The sequence below is a fragment of the Exophiala bonariae genome (assembly GCF_035927105.1).
Source record: "Exophiala bonariae strain CCFEE 5792 chromosome Unknown scaffold_1, whole genome shotgun sequence".
NCBI classification, from domain to species: domain Eukaryota; kingdom Fungi; phylum Ascomycota; class Eurotiomycetes; order Chaetothyriales; family Herpotrichiellaceae; genus Exophiala; species Exophiala bonariae.
In genome coordinates this window covers 3,010,995-3,028,586 of record NW_027042476.1, presented here as the reverse complement: position 1 = coordinate 3,028,586, position 17,592 = coordinate 3,010,995, and the positions used below count along the sequence as shown (strand labels likewise).

Below are 17,592 nucleotides of genomic sequence, written 5' to 3'. Positions count from 1 at the left end.
GTGTTCTCAATGGCGTCTAGAACTCTAGGAACATCGACCATTCACCAACTCACGCGATCATCAAGATCGACAACTATCAACTCCAAATGTCCTCAATTACTTCCTAGATCAAGAGCATTCTCTTCCAGAACCACGAGACATTCCCACCTTCATCGACCATGGAAACAACAATCTGTTGTCCTCTTTGCTGCCGCTGCTACAGTAGCACTGATTTATAGCACAAGTCCCTTTACCCAAGTATCGACAGAAGTTCCAGCATCTGAACCCCCGGAGATTAGGATCGAAAAGTCCAAAAAGAAAAAAGGTGTTTCAAAAGAAGAGAATAGAGATCTCATCAGTTCACAACATCTGCAAGTCAAAAAGAGCTGGGAAAACCCAGGTGTATACATATGGGGCTCAAATACAGCTCAGGTTGCTGCTCCAGATTCCACCGATGCATATGTCAAGACTCCTCGACGATTAGCATATTTTGATGATGTCTTGTTGCGGGATCTCAAACTCGATCGAAACTTCGGGGCAGCAATTCTCGAGAATGGAGATTTGGTTCAGTGGGGAAAAGCTTTTTCGGAGGACATTGCTCAACCAACAGTAACGCTCAAAGGCAAAGATCTCAAGCAGATCGCTATATCGAGGGACAGAGTCATAGGACTCTCGAAGAATGGGACGGTCTATTCTATTCCAGCTTCCAAATCGGATCAAGAAATCGGCCACAAACCCAGTGAAAGTTCCTGGATTCCGTTTCTAAGCTCTACCTCCAGCACCAGCTACAGAAACCTTGAACCTCAGAATCTCGCAAGAGGTGAATCGGTCACGAGTATAAGCGGTGGTCTCGAGCATGTTTTACTCCTCACAAATAAAGGCCGTGTCTTTTCTGCAGCATCAGGTACAGAAAATTTCCCAAGCAGAGGTCAGCTTGGTGTTCCCGGTGTAACATGGCTCACGCGGCCACAAGGACCGTATGATATGTGTCATGAGTTGACCACCCTACGAGGGTTCAAAATCAAACAAATAGCCACTGGAGACTTCCATTCCCTTGCACTCGATGAAGAGGGTCGCGTCTTCTCATTTGGCGACAACAGTTCCGGACAGCTCGGGTTCAACTATAACTCTGAGGCCCCATATGTCGATACCCCATCCCTTCTACCCGTCAATCGACTCTATCAAGGCACCAACCAAGTACCGAAAGTCACCAGCATCTCTGCAGGCGGCACCAACAGCTTCTTCTCTGTTGACGCCCTCCGTGTGGCCGGGCCGTCCGAAGACCCAGCCGAGATTCGCACTCTAGGCCGAATCACAGCAGACGTATGGGCCACCGGCGCCGGTCTTCGAGGATCACTCGGCAATGGCAAATGGACACACGTTCAGGACGCACCAACCAAAATCCCCAGTCTAAGTGGCCTATTCGAATACGACGAGGTGAAACGAGTCACCATCCCGATCCGCATGGCTCATATCTCGGTCGGGTCGACCCACGTCTCCGCAATCATGGACAACGTGACGTATCTAGACGCGAACGAGAAGGGCACGGAGAACGATACCAATTGGGGTGCCGATGTGCTCTGGTGGGGCGGCAACGAGTACTACCAGCTTGGTAGTGGGAAGCGCAATAACGTCGCCACGCCCCAGTACATCCGTCCGTTGGATATGGCGGCTGAGATCGAGGCGGGTAGGAGAGAGGAACATCGCTTCCATGCGACACCTAAGCATGCGGTCAAGGTCAAGGGCCGGAAGGTCAACATGGAGCAGAGAATTGAATGTGGTAGACATGTCACGGCGGTATATTCTGGTGTTTGAGTGGAGTTTGAACGATGATGATGATGGAAGTGGAGGTGTTGGTTTGGTTCAATTCTAGGTCTGCATATTTCAGGTCTTGTGTTATGAACAGGTATTTTGTTCTATGTATCCAATTGCAAGTCTTGGTGAGTGAACTGGAAAGCAACACTCTCAATTCAATCCGTTCTATCCATCCAATCAAGAGCGATCGATTCATCGCTCAATTGTACTCTCGTTGTTTTTGCATTGCTGTTTCCCATTCACTGTCACTGTCATACCGCCGTGTCGAATCTCCTCATTAAAAGCTCATTCAAAGAAGGGGGTTCATTAGCTCCAGACGCCTTGCTCCGCTCCGAAGATTCCGAGATGATCTGATCACAAGAGGGAACAAAGTCACTAATGGACCATGACCTCAGGTTGAGAAGTGGCCGATGCCTTCTTTTGATCGCCGTTCGTACCATTGACTGTCGCAGCAGTCTTGTCATCAGCATCACCCATCTCCGTATCCTCGCCCTCGCCACCTTCTTCCTCCTCCTCGTCATCTTCAGACTCGGAACTCTCTTCTTCAAGATCCTCACTTCCGGCATCACTATCTTCATCCTCTTCATCAGCCTTGGGATCTTTGGCATCAACACCAACCTCTGCCATTTCTTTGTCGCCTTCTGTGCTGGGTTGTTGTGGCTGAGCAATCTTGGCTTCGGTTTCTTCCAATTCTTGTTCCAGAGCAGCTTGCATTTCTGCCTCTTCAGCGCCATAACCTGTTCCGTCGTCGTCAAGTCTATCTGCCTCGGGCTGGTCAGGGGGAAATTCGGCAGGTGCTGATTCTTCGGAATCCCTGTTGGAAACTGTTAGAACATGACTGAATCGTGGATCGCGCCCATGGAGCAACATACCATTTGATCGCAAACCGCGTAACTCTAGGTTTCTCTGCAAGAACATTTCTGCGAATTCGTTCAATGACAGGCTTGGAAGGTGGTTCGTTGTTCATCTCCTCATTGTCATATTCATTGTTGACATAGTAACCCACACGCACAAACTCACGGCCATCGTAAGAGCAAGTCAGGAGAATAACCGTGACGCCTAGGATTTCCGTGGCTGGTAGACGAGAAAGATTGGGTGGGTCAGCTTCAAAGATGAATTTGTTAACACCGATAGGAATGGGTCCCACAAGCAGGGAGTCCAATTCTTGATCATGTTCTGCAGATGTTGCGGAGCCAACGTAGGTGAGTTTCCATTCTAGGTCTGGAGGGGTAGTGAATGGTTAGTTCGGAGGCTCATCGTAAGGGAGGGAAGGGTAACCTACCCTCGCGCAGTTGTTCAAGACATTCGAATGTGATTTCAAACTCATACGGCGCAGTGAATGACGCAGGGTTGTTAAGGACTTTCACGCCCAAGAGAGAGACTACCGACATTGTCGTGGGGTGAGGACAGGACTATTAAGCGGATTGCGGGTCCTTGCGATCGTCTCAGAGAATAAGTTGTTACTTTTTTGATAAATCAATCCCCATCGAGAATGATGAAAGCGAGAGGAAAGAAATGATCTGGGAAGAAGTGGTTGGTATAGTTGTGGTGTAGAAACGTGAAGTGGGATTGCGCAGTGAAATCAATCGACACCGCATTTGACAAAATACAGGTGGATACCACCAGATGAAGCGCGTGGCGCGTCCAGAAGAAGGCCAATTCCCAGAATCTCGTTCCCGTTCGCATCAATTCCCTGTAGACCAATCTAATGTCATTAGTGACGAGCTAAAGAACTTGGCACCAGCTCTCCTATATCTGGCAGTTTATCCGAAGAGCACGTGACTCACTTTTTGTGTTCATGTCTCTGACTGCCATCCCATTCAAAGTTCCTGCCTGTCTTTCACCACTTCCCTTGAACTTCTTTGTTTTTGGTCGCGCTCTCTTCTACTTCTTTCTTCTTACTTGCTTGCGCAACACATGCTGTTTCAGTAGCCGAGTCTCTCAACGTCTTGCTACTTCTCTTCCAGTAAGTAGGACGACTTCAGCTGCGAGCCGAATCACAGACCTGACTTGTAAATAACAGATACCATCATAGTTCGGGCTTTCATTCTCTTCCAAGCTACCGATCTTGACGACGTCTCTCAACTAAACGATTAGAAGGACACAAACAATTGACCTCGCCATGGCGAGTCCTACTCAGGGTCTACAATCACCGTCAGGTATGGTAGCACAAATACCGAAGGACACAAACGGTTTGGAATCATCGTCTGATGATTTGAATTCAATCAATAATCTACCTGATACAATACAATCTCCAACACAATCACATTTTCATCCACCTCCTACCAAGACTTCCAGCCAGTTTTCTTCTCAAACTACAACACCCAATCCTACCATTTCTACCCAAAATCAACCCCGCATAGTCGGAGGTTTTGAAGTTGATGATGAAGAAGACGATGAAGTTGTTGAAGAAGAAAATGGTTCCCCGGATGAAAAGGATGAGCTTGATGTCTATGATCCATCTATCGGATTAGATTTCGGTCTCTCTACACCAGCCCCCGCAATACCCCTTGATAGAACTTCCCAGTCACCAGAACAAGAAAATGGAAACACTCCTGTTCCTGTCCAGGCATCTGGTAGTCCTACTGATAATTCCTCTTCTGCTCTTCCCATTGGAAATGATGTAGTTGCACCACGTGCTGCAACTACCACACCTGCTCAATCCACCACCCTTGATGTTTCAGCTCAACCTTCTCCACCTCGCTTGAATGTGAACGGTTCTGTTAATTCAGCTGTCTTAAAATCGAGACTTGCTCATGATATCGTTGGTATCTTGGAAGATCGAATCAAAGAAGATCCAAGAGGTGATACATCGGCTTATCTTGAATTGATTGAAGAACTCAAGAACCGAAACAAACAAGATGATGTTCGTCGAATTTACGATCAATATCTTTCCGTCTTCCCTCTAGCTGTAGGTTCTTCCTTTTATATTTCTTTGAGCCTAGCTGACCATTCCTTCAGGCTGAACAGTGGTGCGCTTATGTGAGATATGAAGAACAACACGATCGAAAGCATGCCATGGAAACCCTTTTCAGCCGTTCTCTTCTTGAAGTGCTCGATGTTCAATTGTGGTCCTTATATATCAGTTACATTCGTCGCCGCAATAGCATGCAATCCGGTGATGTGGCAAGATCATACAAGATCATCAATGAATCATTTAGTTTTGCCCTCAAAACTATCGGTATGGACAAAGATTCGGGAAATTTATGGCAAGATTACATTAGTTTCCTGAAAACTGGTCCTGGTACTGTCGGTGGTTCTGGTTGGCAAGATGCCGCAAAAGTTGATACTCTACGAGAAGCATATCAGAAAGCCATTGCTGTACCCACAGCCGCCACCACTGCCTTATGGAAAGAGTATGATTCTTTCGAGACTGGTCTCAGCAAAATCAATGTAGGTTCAGTCCCTCTTATATTGCGCACGGGTCACTAATGAGTAAAAGGGTCGTAAATACCTCCAGGAGAAATCACCCTCATATATGACAGCACGAACTGGTTATACACAGCTTCAAAACCTCACAAAAGACATCCAAAGAACCACTCGTCCACGTCTACCTCCATCACTGGGTTATGAAGGTCATCAAGCCTATCTAAATCAAGTCTTCTTATGGAATCAGTGGATTCAATGGGAGAAAGACGACAATCTTGTTCTGAAGGATGAAGACATAAAACTTTATCGTTCACGAATATTGTTCACTTACAAGCAGGCACTGATGGCCTTGCAATTCTGGCCCGAGATGTGGTATGATGCTGCCGACTTTTGCTTTGCCAACGAGCTTGAGGCAGAAGGTACCAAATTTCTGAATCAGGGTATTGCAGCAAACCCAGAATCACCACTTCTCGCTTTCAAACTTGCAGATCGGATTGAAGGCTCCACCCAGAATGATGAAGGAAGTGATCCGGGTTCCAAAGATCGTATGAAGAAGATTCGAGAACCATACGATGGAGTTTTGGATGCTCTTTACGAACAGGTGAAGAAAGTATCGATCCGAGAAAAGGAAGACATCCAGAGAGCCGAACTTTCCTCGACCACAAATGGAGAAGGAAATGGTACTGAAGAAGATGAATTCAATGCAGCAAATGTCGCAAGCAAACAGGCCGCCCTCGATGGTCAGATCAACATCATCAAGAAGGGTGCTCAAGCACAATCTGACCTTCTTAGTCGAATGATTTCACATGTTTGGATTGCTCTGATGCGAGCCACTCGTCGGGTACAAGGCAAAGGTCTACCAACAGAGCGAGGACCTAGTGGATTCCGAGCTGTTTTTGGTGAAGCCCGCAAACGTGGCAAGTTGACGAGCGATTTCTACGTCGAATCTGCTCGGATTGAGTGGAATTGTTATCGTGATCCAACAGGTACCAAGATCCTTGATCGTGGCATGAAATTGTTTCCCGAGGATGATTATCTTCCACTTCAATACATCAAGCATCTGTTTGAAATCAACGACGTGACGAATGCACGTGCTGTCTTCGAGACCACCGTGAAGAGACTTCTCACAAATGAAGAGGGTGGAAACACCAACACAGCGAAACCACTCTTTGCTTATCTTCATGATTATGAATCCAAATACGGCGAGTTGGCTCAAGTTCAGAGTTTGGAGGCCAGGATGAAGAAACACTTTCCTGAAGACCCAACACTTCAACTGTTCACCAGCCGCTATAGTACTCCAACATTTGATGCCACACGTGCGCACCCAGTGATATCACCACAACAGATCCAAGTTCCCGATTCAGTCCTTCCTTCTGTGGAAGTACAAGAGGCTTTCAATTCACCAATTCAGAAAGTGATCGACTCCATCGCAACAAATTCTCCTAAACGACCCTTCCCAGATGATTTTGAGGATGTTGGTCCACGGAAGCTTGCAAGAGGCGAGTCTCCTCTGAAGGGAGCAGCTGGACGTCGAATGAATCAACAAGCTCAACAACAGCAAAGACAGACTAATCCTCCTCCTCCTCCTCCAAGCATGGCCTCCTTTGCTGTCCCGCCTCCACTTCCGCCACAGATCGCATACATCTTGAGCATTCTTCCTAAAGCCGCTCTCTACGTTGATGTCAAGTTTGACCCGACAACAGTAGTCGAGATGATTCGTGATGTGCATCTACCTCCACCATCCGGCATTGCTGGTCAACATTTTCCTTCTGCACAACAACCACCTCAAGCTGCAGGATGGCAATCATACCCACAGCATCAACAACCACCTGTTCCACCAGGAGGCTTTGCGGTCCCTCCTGGTACACAACCTCAGTATGGAGGTGGTAAGTCATGGTCAAGACCTACGGCTTGAAACACAGCTAACACGCGTCCAGCTCCTTTTCGCTTCGCGTAATTCAGGTTTTGGGACAGTAGCATGATGGGTAGCAAGGCTGGCGGCATTTTGAGCGTGTAAACTATGAGCAAAAGCTTTTCAATTGGGCCATCTTCAGACTTCATCGGGGGTGGTGGAAACAGTCTCTTGAGCAAGGCTGCAAGCATACCTTAAGCTGGTCTGGAACATCCATAGATAATATTGGAAGAGTCTAAGACCAATTTCTTTGAATTCTTTGACTGAAGAGCAAGAAGTCTCATGATTTGTGATATGAGGCTGTGTAGGCTTTCAAATGATTGACAAACACGGTGTAGACGTATGTACCTACCTAGGACTGCCACGCACCGCTGTATCCGTAAATTCAAGCCAAAAGGTCGGAAAAATGTGTGCAGCAGGGATATGCGCACCACCTACTGCAAGTGCTGTTCCGCCTCAAGGCTACAGGAGTTCTTTAGTGGACGACGAGTAGAGCAACTCTCAGGCCAAGTCTCTTTGTGTAACCACCGGACCCCTGCAGTAGATTTCTTAGGCAACCTCACTGCCCACCCACTTTAAACCTTCCTCTCACCTCATTCAATTCTCTCTCTCTCTCTCTATCTCTCTATCTCAAGCACACATCCATCCACCACCCTCAAGTGAACCCTTGCTCTAACAAAGAAGGGTTCGTTATCTCACTTGACCACGTCGCCAATGTGAACTCTGAGCATGTGTTAATGGCGACGAGCATGTGCAACAGTACCAAGGGTATTTATACCACCTCCTCCCTCCCTCTTCCTCCTTCCCACTTATACATCGTCAAACTCCAACAACACTGACCTTTCTCTTCTCTAGAGAGCAACCCTTCTTTCTTTTGTTGATCTCTCCATCTTCCACCGTTATTGAGTCCTCTTGACCCAAGTTCGGCACCACCCTCTCATCAACTCCACCAGCAAGGCTGGTTCTCATTATCCACAAACAACAACTTCATCAAGGTACGAAATCATCCTTTTCACGGAATTCTGCTCCTCCTAGTTCTTCTCTCAATCTCATATCCACTGCTTTCCTTCTCAATTGTAACTCACTTGCCTGTTGTTTTGTCACCTGGTCGGCGCTTCTCTCGCAGCCCCAAAACAAAAGACGCGTCTCCCCGCAGGCAACCACGCGCCTTTCACTTCCACTATACCACAAGAGCAACTTCCTCCCAATTGACTGCAGTCAACACCTTCTTCCCGTTGTAATCTCAACACAGACCCTCTCTTCCTCTGCTCCCAAGATTGTTCCAGCCGGCATCTCTTCTTCCCATTTCATTCTCAGCATCTTACCCATCTCAAGATTTCCTGTAACACTCGCTCCGTGGCAGTCATTCTGCAAACAACTGCATGTTTGCCAATCTCTCATCAATTGACTCTCACTGACAAACTCATCTACAGGCTTGATCACTCCTCGCCGTCATGTCTGGTGCAGCCAGACGTCGTGGTGTTGGACGTGCCGGTGGTGGCAATGAAGGATCTTCTGAGTCTTCATCTCGCCGCGGTACCGGTCGACAATTCCCTGGTGGTTTCGATGGTCCTGCTTCCAGAGGTAGTGCATCAAACACTGGCTCCGGAGCTGGTCATGCTTCTACACCTTCGGTCGGATCTGGCAGAGGGTCGCCCAATGTTTCGTCAACCGGCCCTCTTTCTCCTCCTAATCAATCGAATCAACCTGCTCCTTTTTTGGTTGATCCTGCACTGGAGAATCCACGCCGACCCACCGATGCTGTTCGAAATGTGGACCTGCCTGCAAGTTCCTACGCAGTTGACAATCTGGTGAGTACAATTTCCAGTCTGCAACAATCCAGCATTCCCTTCTCTGCCTTGCCTCAGTCATAAACTCCCTAAGCGCCAGCACCCATTGAATTTCCTATTCATCGTGCCACTTGCTGTTTTACAAGCCTGGGTTGCCTTCACACTTGTCCGCATCCTGTTGAGACCTTTTCTCTTTTTGGTCCGCTTCACCATTCCCCGCTTCTTCTTCACCTTGCGCAAGCCTGGATTTCTTTCACCATTGTCGATTGCTTCACAGCTTTGTCCCAGTCCACGCAATCATGTCACCCACTTCCATTCGCAGTGCTGTTGACCCACATTGTTTGATTCAACACTGCACTGTTTGTACAGTCTGTTCTGCACTGTTTGTGTTCCTGCACTGTTTCAATGTATCACTACGCTTCAATAGATGCATTGAGCCTTCACAGCACATAATCCCACTAGCTCTTTCTCATGGCTATATAAGCTGGCCTTTTCCTCCAAACTTTCTCTTGTCTGTCCATCTCTCTCATACACAGCAAATCCTATCTCTGCCCCATCTTTCTCAAAGCATCCTTTCAAAGCATCTTCACAATATGTCATCTCATTCTCGCACTCCCTCTGGAGCTGGTCCTCCCACATCTCAGGCTCGCACTTCTTCTGGAGCTAGTCTTCCTGCATCTCCTACTCGCAGTCCTTCTGGACTTGCTTCTCAACCTCCTACTCGAACTCCCTCTGGCAATCAAACCCCCTCCACATCTGCTCCCCAATCCCCTCCTCGCACCGCAGAACAATCTACCCCTCAAACAACATCCAATTCTCCTCCCAAGTCCATAATCCACATTCCATACATTCGCAACATCTCTGCCCCAGGCACCTCTGACTATGACCAGTACAAGCTTCCTACCGAGTTCACAAAGAGACCTGGTTTCAACAATACTGGTAAAGCAGTCCAAGTCAGCCTCAATGCATACAAAGTCAATCAATATCCTACTGCAAAGATCTATCAGTATGATGTTGTCATTGGGAGCGGCTCAGAGAAGCGTATTGTCCAGAGCAAAGTCTGGAACTCCAATGCTCGCAAAGAAGCCACTGGTGTGCAAATGATCTTTGATGGAAATCGTCTTGCATGGTCATCAAAGGATCATGGCGAGATTCGCTTGATTGTCGATCTTGACCAGGAGGATGGTCGACCTGGCCGTGATAGCAACAAGTTCAGACTTCACATCACAAAAACCCGTGTTCTTGATGTCGGCCTCATTCAGCAATACCTCGAAGGTCGAATTCAGATGGATGTCACTATCCTCGAAGCCATCGGCTTCTTAGATCACCTTCTTCGGGAAGGCCCTTCTCGAGACCCCAACTACATCACCATCAAGCGTTCTCTCTTCAAGAAGAAAGCAGATCGTGCAGATCTCGGCAATGGCGTTGAAGTGTGGCGTGGAATCTACCAATCCATGAGACTTGCTGAAGGAACGAAGATGGTTGTCAACCTCGATGTTGCCAACTCATGTTTCTGGAAAGAGAATACTTTGATCGGTGCTATCGTCGCCAGCGGATTTCGTGATAGCCAAGATATTGCTCATCAACTACGACCTTATGGGGAGAATGGAAGTCGCGAGGCCAATCCTACCCATAGAGCTCTTCAATCCAAGATCAAAGGTATGATTGTCAAAGCAAGCTATCCCGGCAACCCTTTTCCCAATAAAGAGTGGAAGATTTTTCGCATCTCTACCAACAATGCCAATGAGGAGAAGCTCGAATGGAAGGACCCTAAGACCAAACAACCCACTGGAGAGATGCTGTCTGTTACTCAGTACTTCAAGCGCAAGTACAATAAAGCACTCCAAAATCCCTATGTCCCTTTGATCGAGATGACAAAGAAAGGAGTCAAATACCCTATGGAGCTTCTCGTCGTTCAACCTGCTCAGCGATACAACACCAAGTTGAATGAAATTCAGACTGCCAACATGATCAAATTTGCCGTGTCTCCTCCTGCAAAGCGACTTGAGGCTATCAATGAGGGTAAATCCTGGCTCAACTGGCAACAAGATCAATTCCTAGTCAATTATGGTCTCAAGATCAATGGTGAACCAATAAAGACCAATGCTCGAATTCTGCCTGCACCTGGAATCAAATTTGGCAATCGGGTCGAACAACCGGGCACTCGAGGTCGATGGGACCTAAAGCAGAAGACCTTCCTGGCTGGCAACCCTAAAGAACTAGTTTCTTGGGGTATTGGCATCTTCCCTGGAAGAAGCAAGCCCGACAAGGCCCAAATTGACAAATTCGCACTCGACTTTGCCAGAGCTTATCGCGGCCACTCCGGAAAGGTTGCAGCCAAGCCTCCATTCATGAAGATGCTTCCATCAGACGCTGGTGCTGCTGTAGAGCAACTTTTCACAGAGACTGGCAACAACTTCAGAATGCGCCCTCAACTACTGGTTTTCTTGGTTCAGGATAAGCAGGCATTCCATTATCTACGCATCAAGAAATCCTGTGACTGTCGCTATGGTGTTGTCTCTCAAGTCATGCAGATTCAACAAGTCCTTAAGGGCAATCCTCAATACTACTCAAATGTCTTGATGAAGGTTAATGCCAAGCTCGGTGGCACCACCTCTCAAGTTGTCCCTCATCAATCCAGTGGTTTCAAGGGTTTCCAAGGCCCAACCATGGTGATCGGCGCGGACGTCTCACATGCTTCCCCCGGCAGTCTACAGGCTTCCATGGCCGCAATCTCTATCTCTTTTGATCGATTTGGTGGTCGATACGCTGCTGCTTGTGAAACCAATGGTCATCGCGTTGAGATGATCTCCAAAGCCAATTGGAAGAGCATGTTCCTCCCAATTGCCAGAGAATGGGTTAAATATGTCGGCAACAATGGTCTCCCCAAGCAGGTCTACTACATTCGTGATGGCGTTTCCGAAGGCCAGTTTGCTCATGTCCTGAATCAAGAAGTTCCTGAGATCCGCAATGTGCTCGGTGAGTTAAGTGACAGCAAGAAATTTGAGGGCAAGATCACCGTCATCATTGCCTCTAAGCGTCATCATGTTCGAGCATTCCCACGACCAGGAGATAAAGAAGCCGCTGACATGAAGGGCAATCCTTTACCTGGTTGCTTGATTGAGCGAGATGTGACCATGCCTAACGAGTTTGATTTCTATCTCTACTCTCATATTGCCTTGCAAGGCACTTCTCGACCTGTTCACTACACCATCCTCTATGATGAAGCCGATCATCGCCCTGAGCAGATTCAGAATATGCTCTATGAGCATTGCTACCAGTACATGCGATCGACAACCTCAGTTTCTCTGCATCCTGCAGTCTACTATGCTCATCTTGCTTCCAACCGTGCCAAAGCACACGAAGACATTCCTGCAACTGCCGGCCCTCAAGGTGGTCCTGGATTCAAGCAAGGACAGCAAAAGAAGAGCTCCGAACCCAGCGACACTGAGACCAAGCCATTGATTCCCATGCTCAACACTGGTGGAATCATGACAAGCATGTGGTACATCTAAGACTGGTCTCCTTTGTCTTCCGACAGCGCAGCATGTTCCATTGCGGATACATCTTTTAATTCTCGAGAATGTGCGTCTTGGTCCTGGATCAACGATGTCTCTCACAACAATCTGTTCAGAGTTTTTAACAGCACCCCATTCCTCGGTATCGTCTAGCCGCAAGTGCTTGACACTTCCAATCCAGCTGGAGACCAACGAGGGAGCTTGAGCAGTTGAAGTCTCTGCTCCGAAACAAAAGACGAGACTCTTTTCAATGGGTCACATTTCATTCACGGCATCAATCCTTTGCCCAAGAAAAACCAAAAAACACAAAAAAAAAGTACAGTGGAATCTTGCATCACTCGTTCATGCCAATCTGGGTGATCTCGAGTATGCAGTTCATTGTCAACCATTCTACGGCAGGTGCCTTTTGCACAAGTCCGACTGAATGGTCATTATTCTCTTAGTTTAGCTTATTCAAATGCAAATGCATTCAATCAATCTCGGATCTTTTCCTGGTAGAACATTGTGAACTCGTGTACTGTGTGTATCTTGATCTTTGCGAACTTTGGACTACGCAACTCGCAAACATCCAGCCTGAGTTGACGCATCGACTGACCGCAAGCAGGATCGTATCTAAGAAGGACTGAACTTCAGAGCCAGAATTGCGCAGGCAAAAGCGACGGTACGCAATGTCCCCAATGTAAGTACTCAATGAAATTGACAATGATGAGTACTGGCTAACGACTGAGATTCATTTGGAGCAGAGACACAGAAAACCGATCTCCAATTCGACCTTGAGACTTCCTTCCAGAGCAAGGGCGAGTCTGCGCTTCATTGATGAAGTGGCTGTCACATCACAGATCTACCAACAAGAGTTTCGGATTTGAACGGACTCAGTAATGATAAATTCCACATAGGTAAGGGTTCATTCCACTGCCTCTTCTGTTCAGTGATGCGCCCAATTCAAGATTCAACATCCTCGTTGGAAGGTTGGAAGGTAAAAACTCGAGGAGCAAGGCCTCATGGTGAGGGACGCAGAAACTTTGCGGTGAGTTGATCGTGTCCTCACGAGGCGGGATCGGATCGGATCACTCCTCCTTTCTGCTCTACTTGGGTGTGGGAAGGGGGGTAAGGAAGACACTGACTACGATTTACAGACCAGAAGAACGCATCAACGTTGAAGTTGAACGCTGCTGGCTGACAAAATCACGTCAAAGACACGGAAGTGAAACGTATTGGCATCAGCCTGAAAAAGGGCCAGCGCAAGATGGGAAAGCCTCATCACATGGGCAAGGTGCAATTCTCCCAATGATGCGTAAGCCAATGACCTTGCCATCAGTCGGAGTGAAAATGTTGAGTTTCCCAATTGCCCTCCCCCTTTGACAATCCTCCTGAAAAACCATCGACCCGCCAGAAAAGAGGCACGCGGGCCTTCCTCCCGGTCCTGAGGCGTTGTTGATCTTTGGCTGACGAGAAGAAGTTCCAGATCCTGATCCTCATTCAGCTCTCTAGTTTCCAAGCTATCTCAGACACACATGGACCGTCCATCTCACCTTAGCACAGCCGCTCCGAAACACACATGTTGCAAAACGAAGAGGAGGAACATCGAGAACGAGGCAAGGGAAAGAGAGTGACACAGGAATCTGAAAGAGCGGAATTGCCTTGCGGCGAAGTGATAGAACGGCTAAACCGCAAACATATCATCTCTCCTGTAACTCCTGCGCGGAGAATTCAATTGCCTGTTGTAGCTGGCACCGGCCTACCAACTGTGCATTGAAGTCTGGGGGACAGGTGGGGAGAAATTGACACATTACAATACGATTGAGTTTGGACAATGGTGGGGAAGAGCTACAACTGCCTGATTGACTCATCGACCCAACCCATCGACTGGCCCTCTTGTGAGCAAAAGTTGTGTGGTGACTTCAAGGACACCCTGTAAATATGAACGGACTGCGGATCGGACTTCAGATACTCTAGCCTCAGACATGCAAAGATGACTTGGCTTGCGGGGGTGACAACGTTATGGGTAAGATATCTCACTTTTGAGCAAGAGCCATGCCGTTCGGACGAAAGGCAGGCTGGAATTACTTGATCCGCATCAGCAAGATCGGCAGACATGGGGAAGAGATGTAGGTTATGGATACCATCACTTGCGGGCGGGCAGTCAGGGGGTCATTGCATATGGGTTTGGCTGGAACATCATCATTTGGTGGATGCGAAAGGGCGATGAGATTTGATATGACCAGACACATATCAGATCAGGGGCATCTTCCGCATGCACGGGATCAGAATAGGCACAGGAAATCTCAAGTCTCTGAGTCTTTGAGCCACAGATTTCAGTGCCGGTGTGAAGTCACGCAGACATGGATGTCGCTGGCTTCTGTCATTTCCATCAATGCTGGAAGCTGCAAAGGCTGCCAGGCGATCTGGTGCTGTGCTTGTCTCGACGTGTTATATTTGGGCCTCAAGAGTGTGAGAATGTTCAAAAACCGCCACCGTTCTCATCTCCTTTCGCCTTGCAACAGCGTTGGTCATGCGGTACGGCGAGCAGGTCTCGGTGGCTAGAGACGAGCTTGCAGGAAGAGCTGGATTGAAAGTGCAAAAGAGTGTCTGATGTCGAGGATCCGACGTTCACCTACCGTTTCCACAGGCCTGTAACTTCCTGGTCTGCGGCTGCAATTCTTCCACCCCGGACCTCGTGTGATCTTCCAATCTGAGACGGTGGCCAAATATGCCAGAGAATGAAGTCCTATGAGACTGGAAGAAACGACGGGATTTGTTGTCCGCCCAAGGATGATATGATTTTCTGCCGATGCAATTTCAGAAGAACCCATGATGCTGTCTACTTAGCAGACGGTCTCAGAAGCTCTGGCAGAGAGAGCCATTGATTTATTTTGACGTTGCCGCAGGTCTGTGGGAGGGTTTGGGATCCAGGAATCGGTTCCCTTGGTCCAGTGGAACGTGCACTGGTTACTCATTGTCGGAGCCACTGCTATAAACTGCGCACAAGCCCAGCACGGAAAAAGGTGAGGACTGCCCGATGCTTGCACTCACTGGTAATATTGCGTATCTTGGATGGAAACCTTCAAAGCTACACGGCAGAGTCAGAGAGCCAGAGGAAAGGGTGAGTCAGGATCGGATATTCTTCGCATTTTGATGCAATTATTGGAAACCTGCTGGGCTTTGACATGGATAGCGCCTTTCCAGCCCAATAATGGCCCGGCTTGAAGCACACGTTTTATGGCCTGCTTACCATGGCGAAAATAAATCGCACGCCTCCAATCTCCCAAGAATGCAACACTCTCAAGCAACAACAACAAAAACGGATATATGCTTTGAAATTCCCCTGTAGTGGGAGCATCCCAAATCCTGTATGCGCCAGGCTAGACTTCTGAGATCCCTTTGCTCTGGTACATGATGAGAAAGCAAGCAAGCCAGCATATCCGATCCACGCTGCATATGACATGAAACCCTTCTGTTGATACAAGCCGTGACCTTCGTTAGACATCAAGAGACATTAACACCCCACCCTTCCCATTCGCTTTTTCCATATTTCCCCCCTTTTGCACAAGTGGTGGAACCTGGCGACATAAAACTCGAGAAACTCGTCTTCATCATCTCGGATGATAATCAATGACACCGAGACTCTTGCGCATCTGTGACAGCCGATCCGGCGCGGCCGGCGGAGGTTGAGTATCGTCGTCAGGACCAGTCTGTGGCCGTTGTTTCTCTTCGTCATCGGCTTTGGCCTTATTCTTGGCGCCACGGCTCTTGAAGTCGAACTTGAAGTCTTTGAGGCCGGGGAGTCGCGAGATTTTCTTCTTCCCCGCAGAGTGGTCGGCGTAGTTTCTCAGTTCGGTCCGCGATTCGTTGACGGATTCCTGCCTCAGTCGGCCGCGGGGGCTTCGGCTCGTCGAACTCGTGTCGGTGCTCTCGAGGGTGTGGAAGCGGGCCGGGTTGACGTTGAGGGCGTCGGAGAACTCTAGTTGGTGATTGGCGTCGTCGTCGTCTTTCATGTTGTCGTCCAGGACCAGTGCGAGACTCTTGCGGCGCAGTTCGTCTTGTTGCAGTCTTTTGATGCCGAGACGTTTCAGCTCTGTCTTGAAGTCATCCAGCATGATCGTGTCGGTCAGGCATTTGAACACGAGTGACAGCTTCCACCACGGGTTGATTCTGCAATATGAGGGTCAGCGGATTATATGTTTGTCTGGAGTGGCAAGGAACAATGTACCCGTCAGTGGAGCCGATGAAATTATGGATGCTCGCGACAATGTCCAGGCCCGTAAAGATCAGGGATAGACAGATGGCGACGAGGAGAATGCCGAAGCGAGGAGATCGCTTGATCAATTCGAAGACGCCCGTTCCGTAACATTTCCGAATGACGTGAAATAAAGTCACACATGTGAATACCCACCAAGGATCTCTATCAGGGGCATGAGCAAAACTCACCAACCAGTATTATTGGGCAAATGCTTACCTGAACAAAGGCTCGTAGGGCCGGACATGTCTGTAGAAGTCATTGATATTGTTGAAGAACCGGAAGTTGTCGTAGATTTGCAGGATGATGGGCGGTGCGGTACAAGCGAGGGTCACGAGGTATATTCGTTTGACCCACAGACCGGTCTCTGGTTTGAACATGGACCTTGCGTCGGTGAAAAACGGGCGGATCTTCATCCATGCGACGACATTGTGCACGATCCACGAGCAATATAGCAGGGCAGCCGTGGCGGACAGGTACCATCCATAGCCGTTGAAAGACATGAAGCAGAAAGTCCCTGGTTGGAATCAGTACCATTGGCATCTCAGAGTGAATAGTCACAGACGAACCGTGCGATAATGCTGCAAGTTGCTGAGTGGATAAGTTAGCCTGGAAGACGGTATGGCCTACGGCTTGGTTCGGGACAAGATCTTACCTCGACAAGAATGAGTTTGTGGAGGAGTACACCTCTTCTCATGTTTGCAACAGTGATACATGCCATTATAATCAGAGCGCCGACCATCTGAAGATTTCGAAACGTTAGTCAGAGATATGAAAATGCAGGGTCGGCATGTCTGAGCCATTGCATGCGCTCCAAGGCGATACAGAAGCAACACCAACAACCCAAGCTTGATATCGATGATAGGACAGAAATGCGATCTAAAAGTCGTCACGCCGATGCGAAAAGACATGACTTACAAATCCCTGGCTCCATGACTCGAGAATCAAGTCCTCGTCGGACGCATTTTCCCG

At 48.3% G+C, this 17,592-nt stretch overlaps 6 protein-coding genes across 6 annotated transcripts; 4 read left to right on the top strand and 2 right to left on the bottom strand.

The window, feature by feature from the left end:
* Window positions 1-9: 9 nt before the first annotated feature.
* On the top strand, window positions 10-1,794 carry LTR84_001054 (uncharacterized protein; the record flags this gene model as incomplete). Its single annotated transcript, XM_064844681.1, has 1 exon — window positions 10-1,794. The coding sequence occupies one exon, from the start codon at window positions 10-12 to the stop codon at window positions 1,792-1,794; it is 1,785 nt and encodes a 594-aa protein (XP_064712541.1).
* Window positions 1,795-2,169: 375 nt separating this feature from the next.
* On the bottom strand, window positions 2,170-3,185 carry ASF1 (Histone chaperone asf1; the record flags this gene model as incomplete). The annotated part of the gene is made up of 3 exons (XM_064844680.1): window positions 2,170-2,608; window positions 2,667-3,015; window positions 3,077-3,185. 3 exons carry the CDS (start codon window positions 3,183-3,185, stop codon window positions 2,170-2,172), a joined length of 897 nt encoding a protein of 298 aa, XP_064712540.1.
* Window positions 3,186-3,916: 731 nt separating this feature from the next.
* Window positions 3,917-7,078, top strand: LTR84_001052 (uncharacterized protein; the record flags this gene model as incomplete). Its single annotated transcript, XM_064844679.1, has 3 exons — window positions 3,917-4,705; window positions 4,756-5,187; window positions 5,237-7,078. The coding sequence occupies 3 exons, from the start codon at window positions 3,917-3,919 to the stop codon at window positions 7,076-7,078; spliced, it is 3,063 nt and encodes a 1,020-aa protein (XP_064712539.1).
* A 1,451-nt stretch (window positions 7,079-8,529) lies between these two features.
* LTR84_001051 (uncharacterized protein) lies at window positions 8,530-8,949 on the top strand (the record flags this gene model as incomplete). Its single annotated transcript, XM_064844678.1, has 1 exon — window positions 8,530-8,949. One exon carries the CDS (start codon window positions 8,530-8,532, stop codon window positions 8,947-8,949), a length of 420 nt encoding a protein of 139 aa, XP_064712538.1.
* Window positions 8,950-9,458: 509 nt separating this feature from the next.
* Window positions 9,459-12,380, top strand: LTR84_001050 (uncharacterized protein; the record flags this gene model as incomplete). Its single annotated transcript, XM_064844677.1, has 1 exon — window positions 9,459-12,380. One exon carries the CDS (start codon window positions 9,459-9,461, stop codon window positions 12,378-12,380), a length of 2,922 nt encoding a protein of 973 aa, XP_064712537.1.
* A 3,596-nt stretch (window positions 12,381-15,976) lies between these two features.
* LTR84_001049 (uncharacterized protein) lies at window positions 15,977-17,123 on the bottom strand (the record flags this gene model as incomplete). The annotated part of the gene is made up of 3 exons (XM_064844676.1): window positions 15,977-16,535; window positions 16,594-16,785; window positions 16,840-17,123. 3 exons carry the CDS (start codon window positions 17,121-17,123, stop codon window positions 15,977-15,979), a joined length of 1,035 nt encoding a protein of 344 aa, XP_064712536.1.
* Window positions 17,124-17,592: the final 469 nt, after the last annotated feature.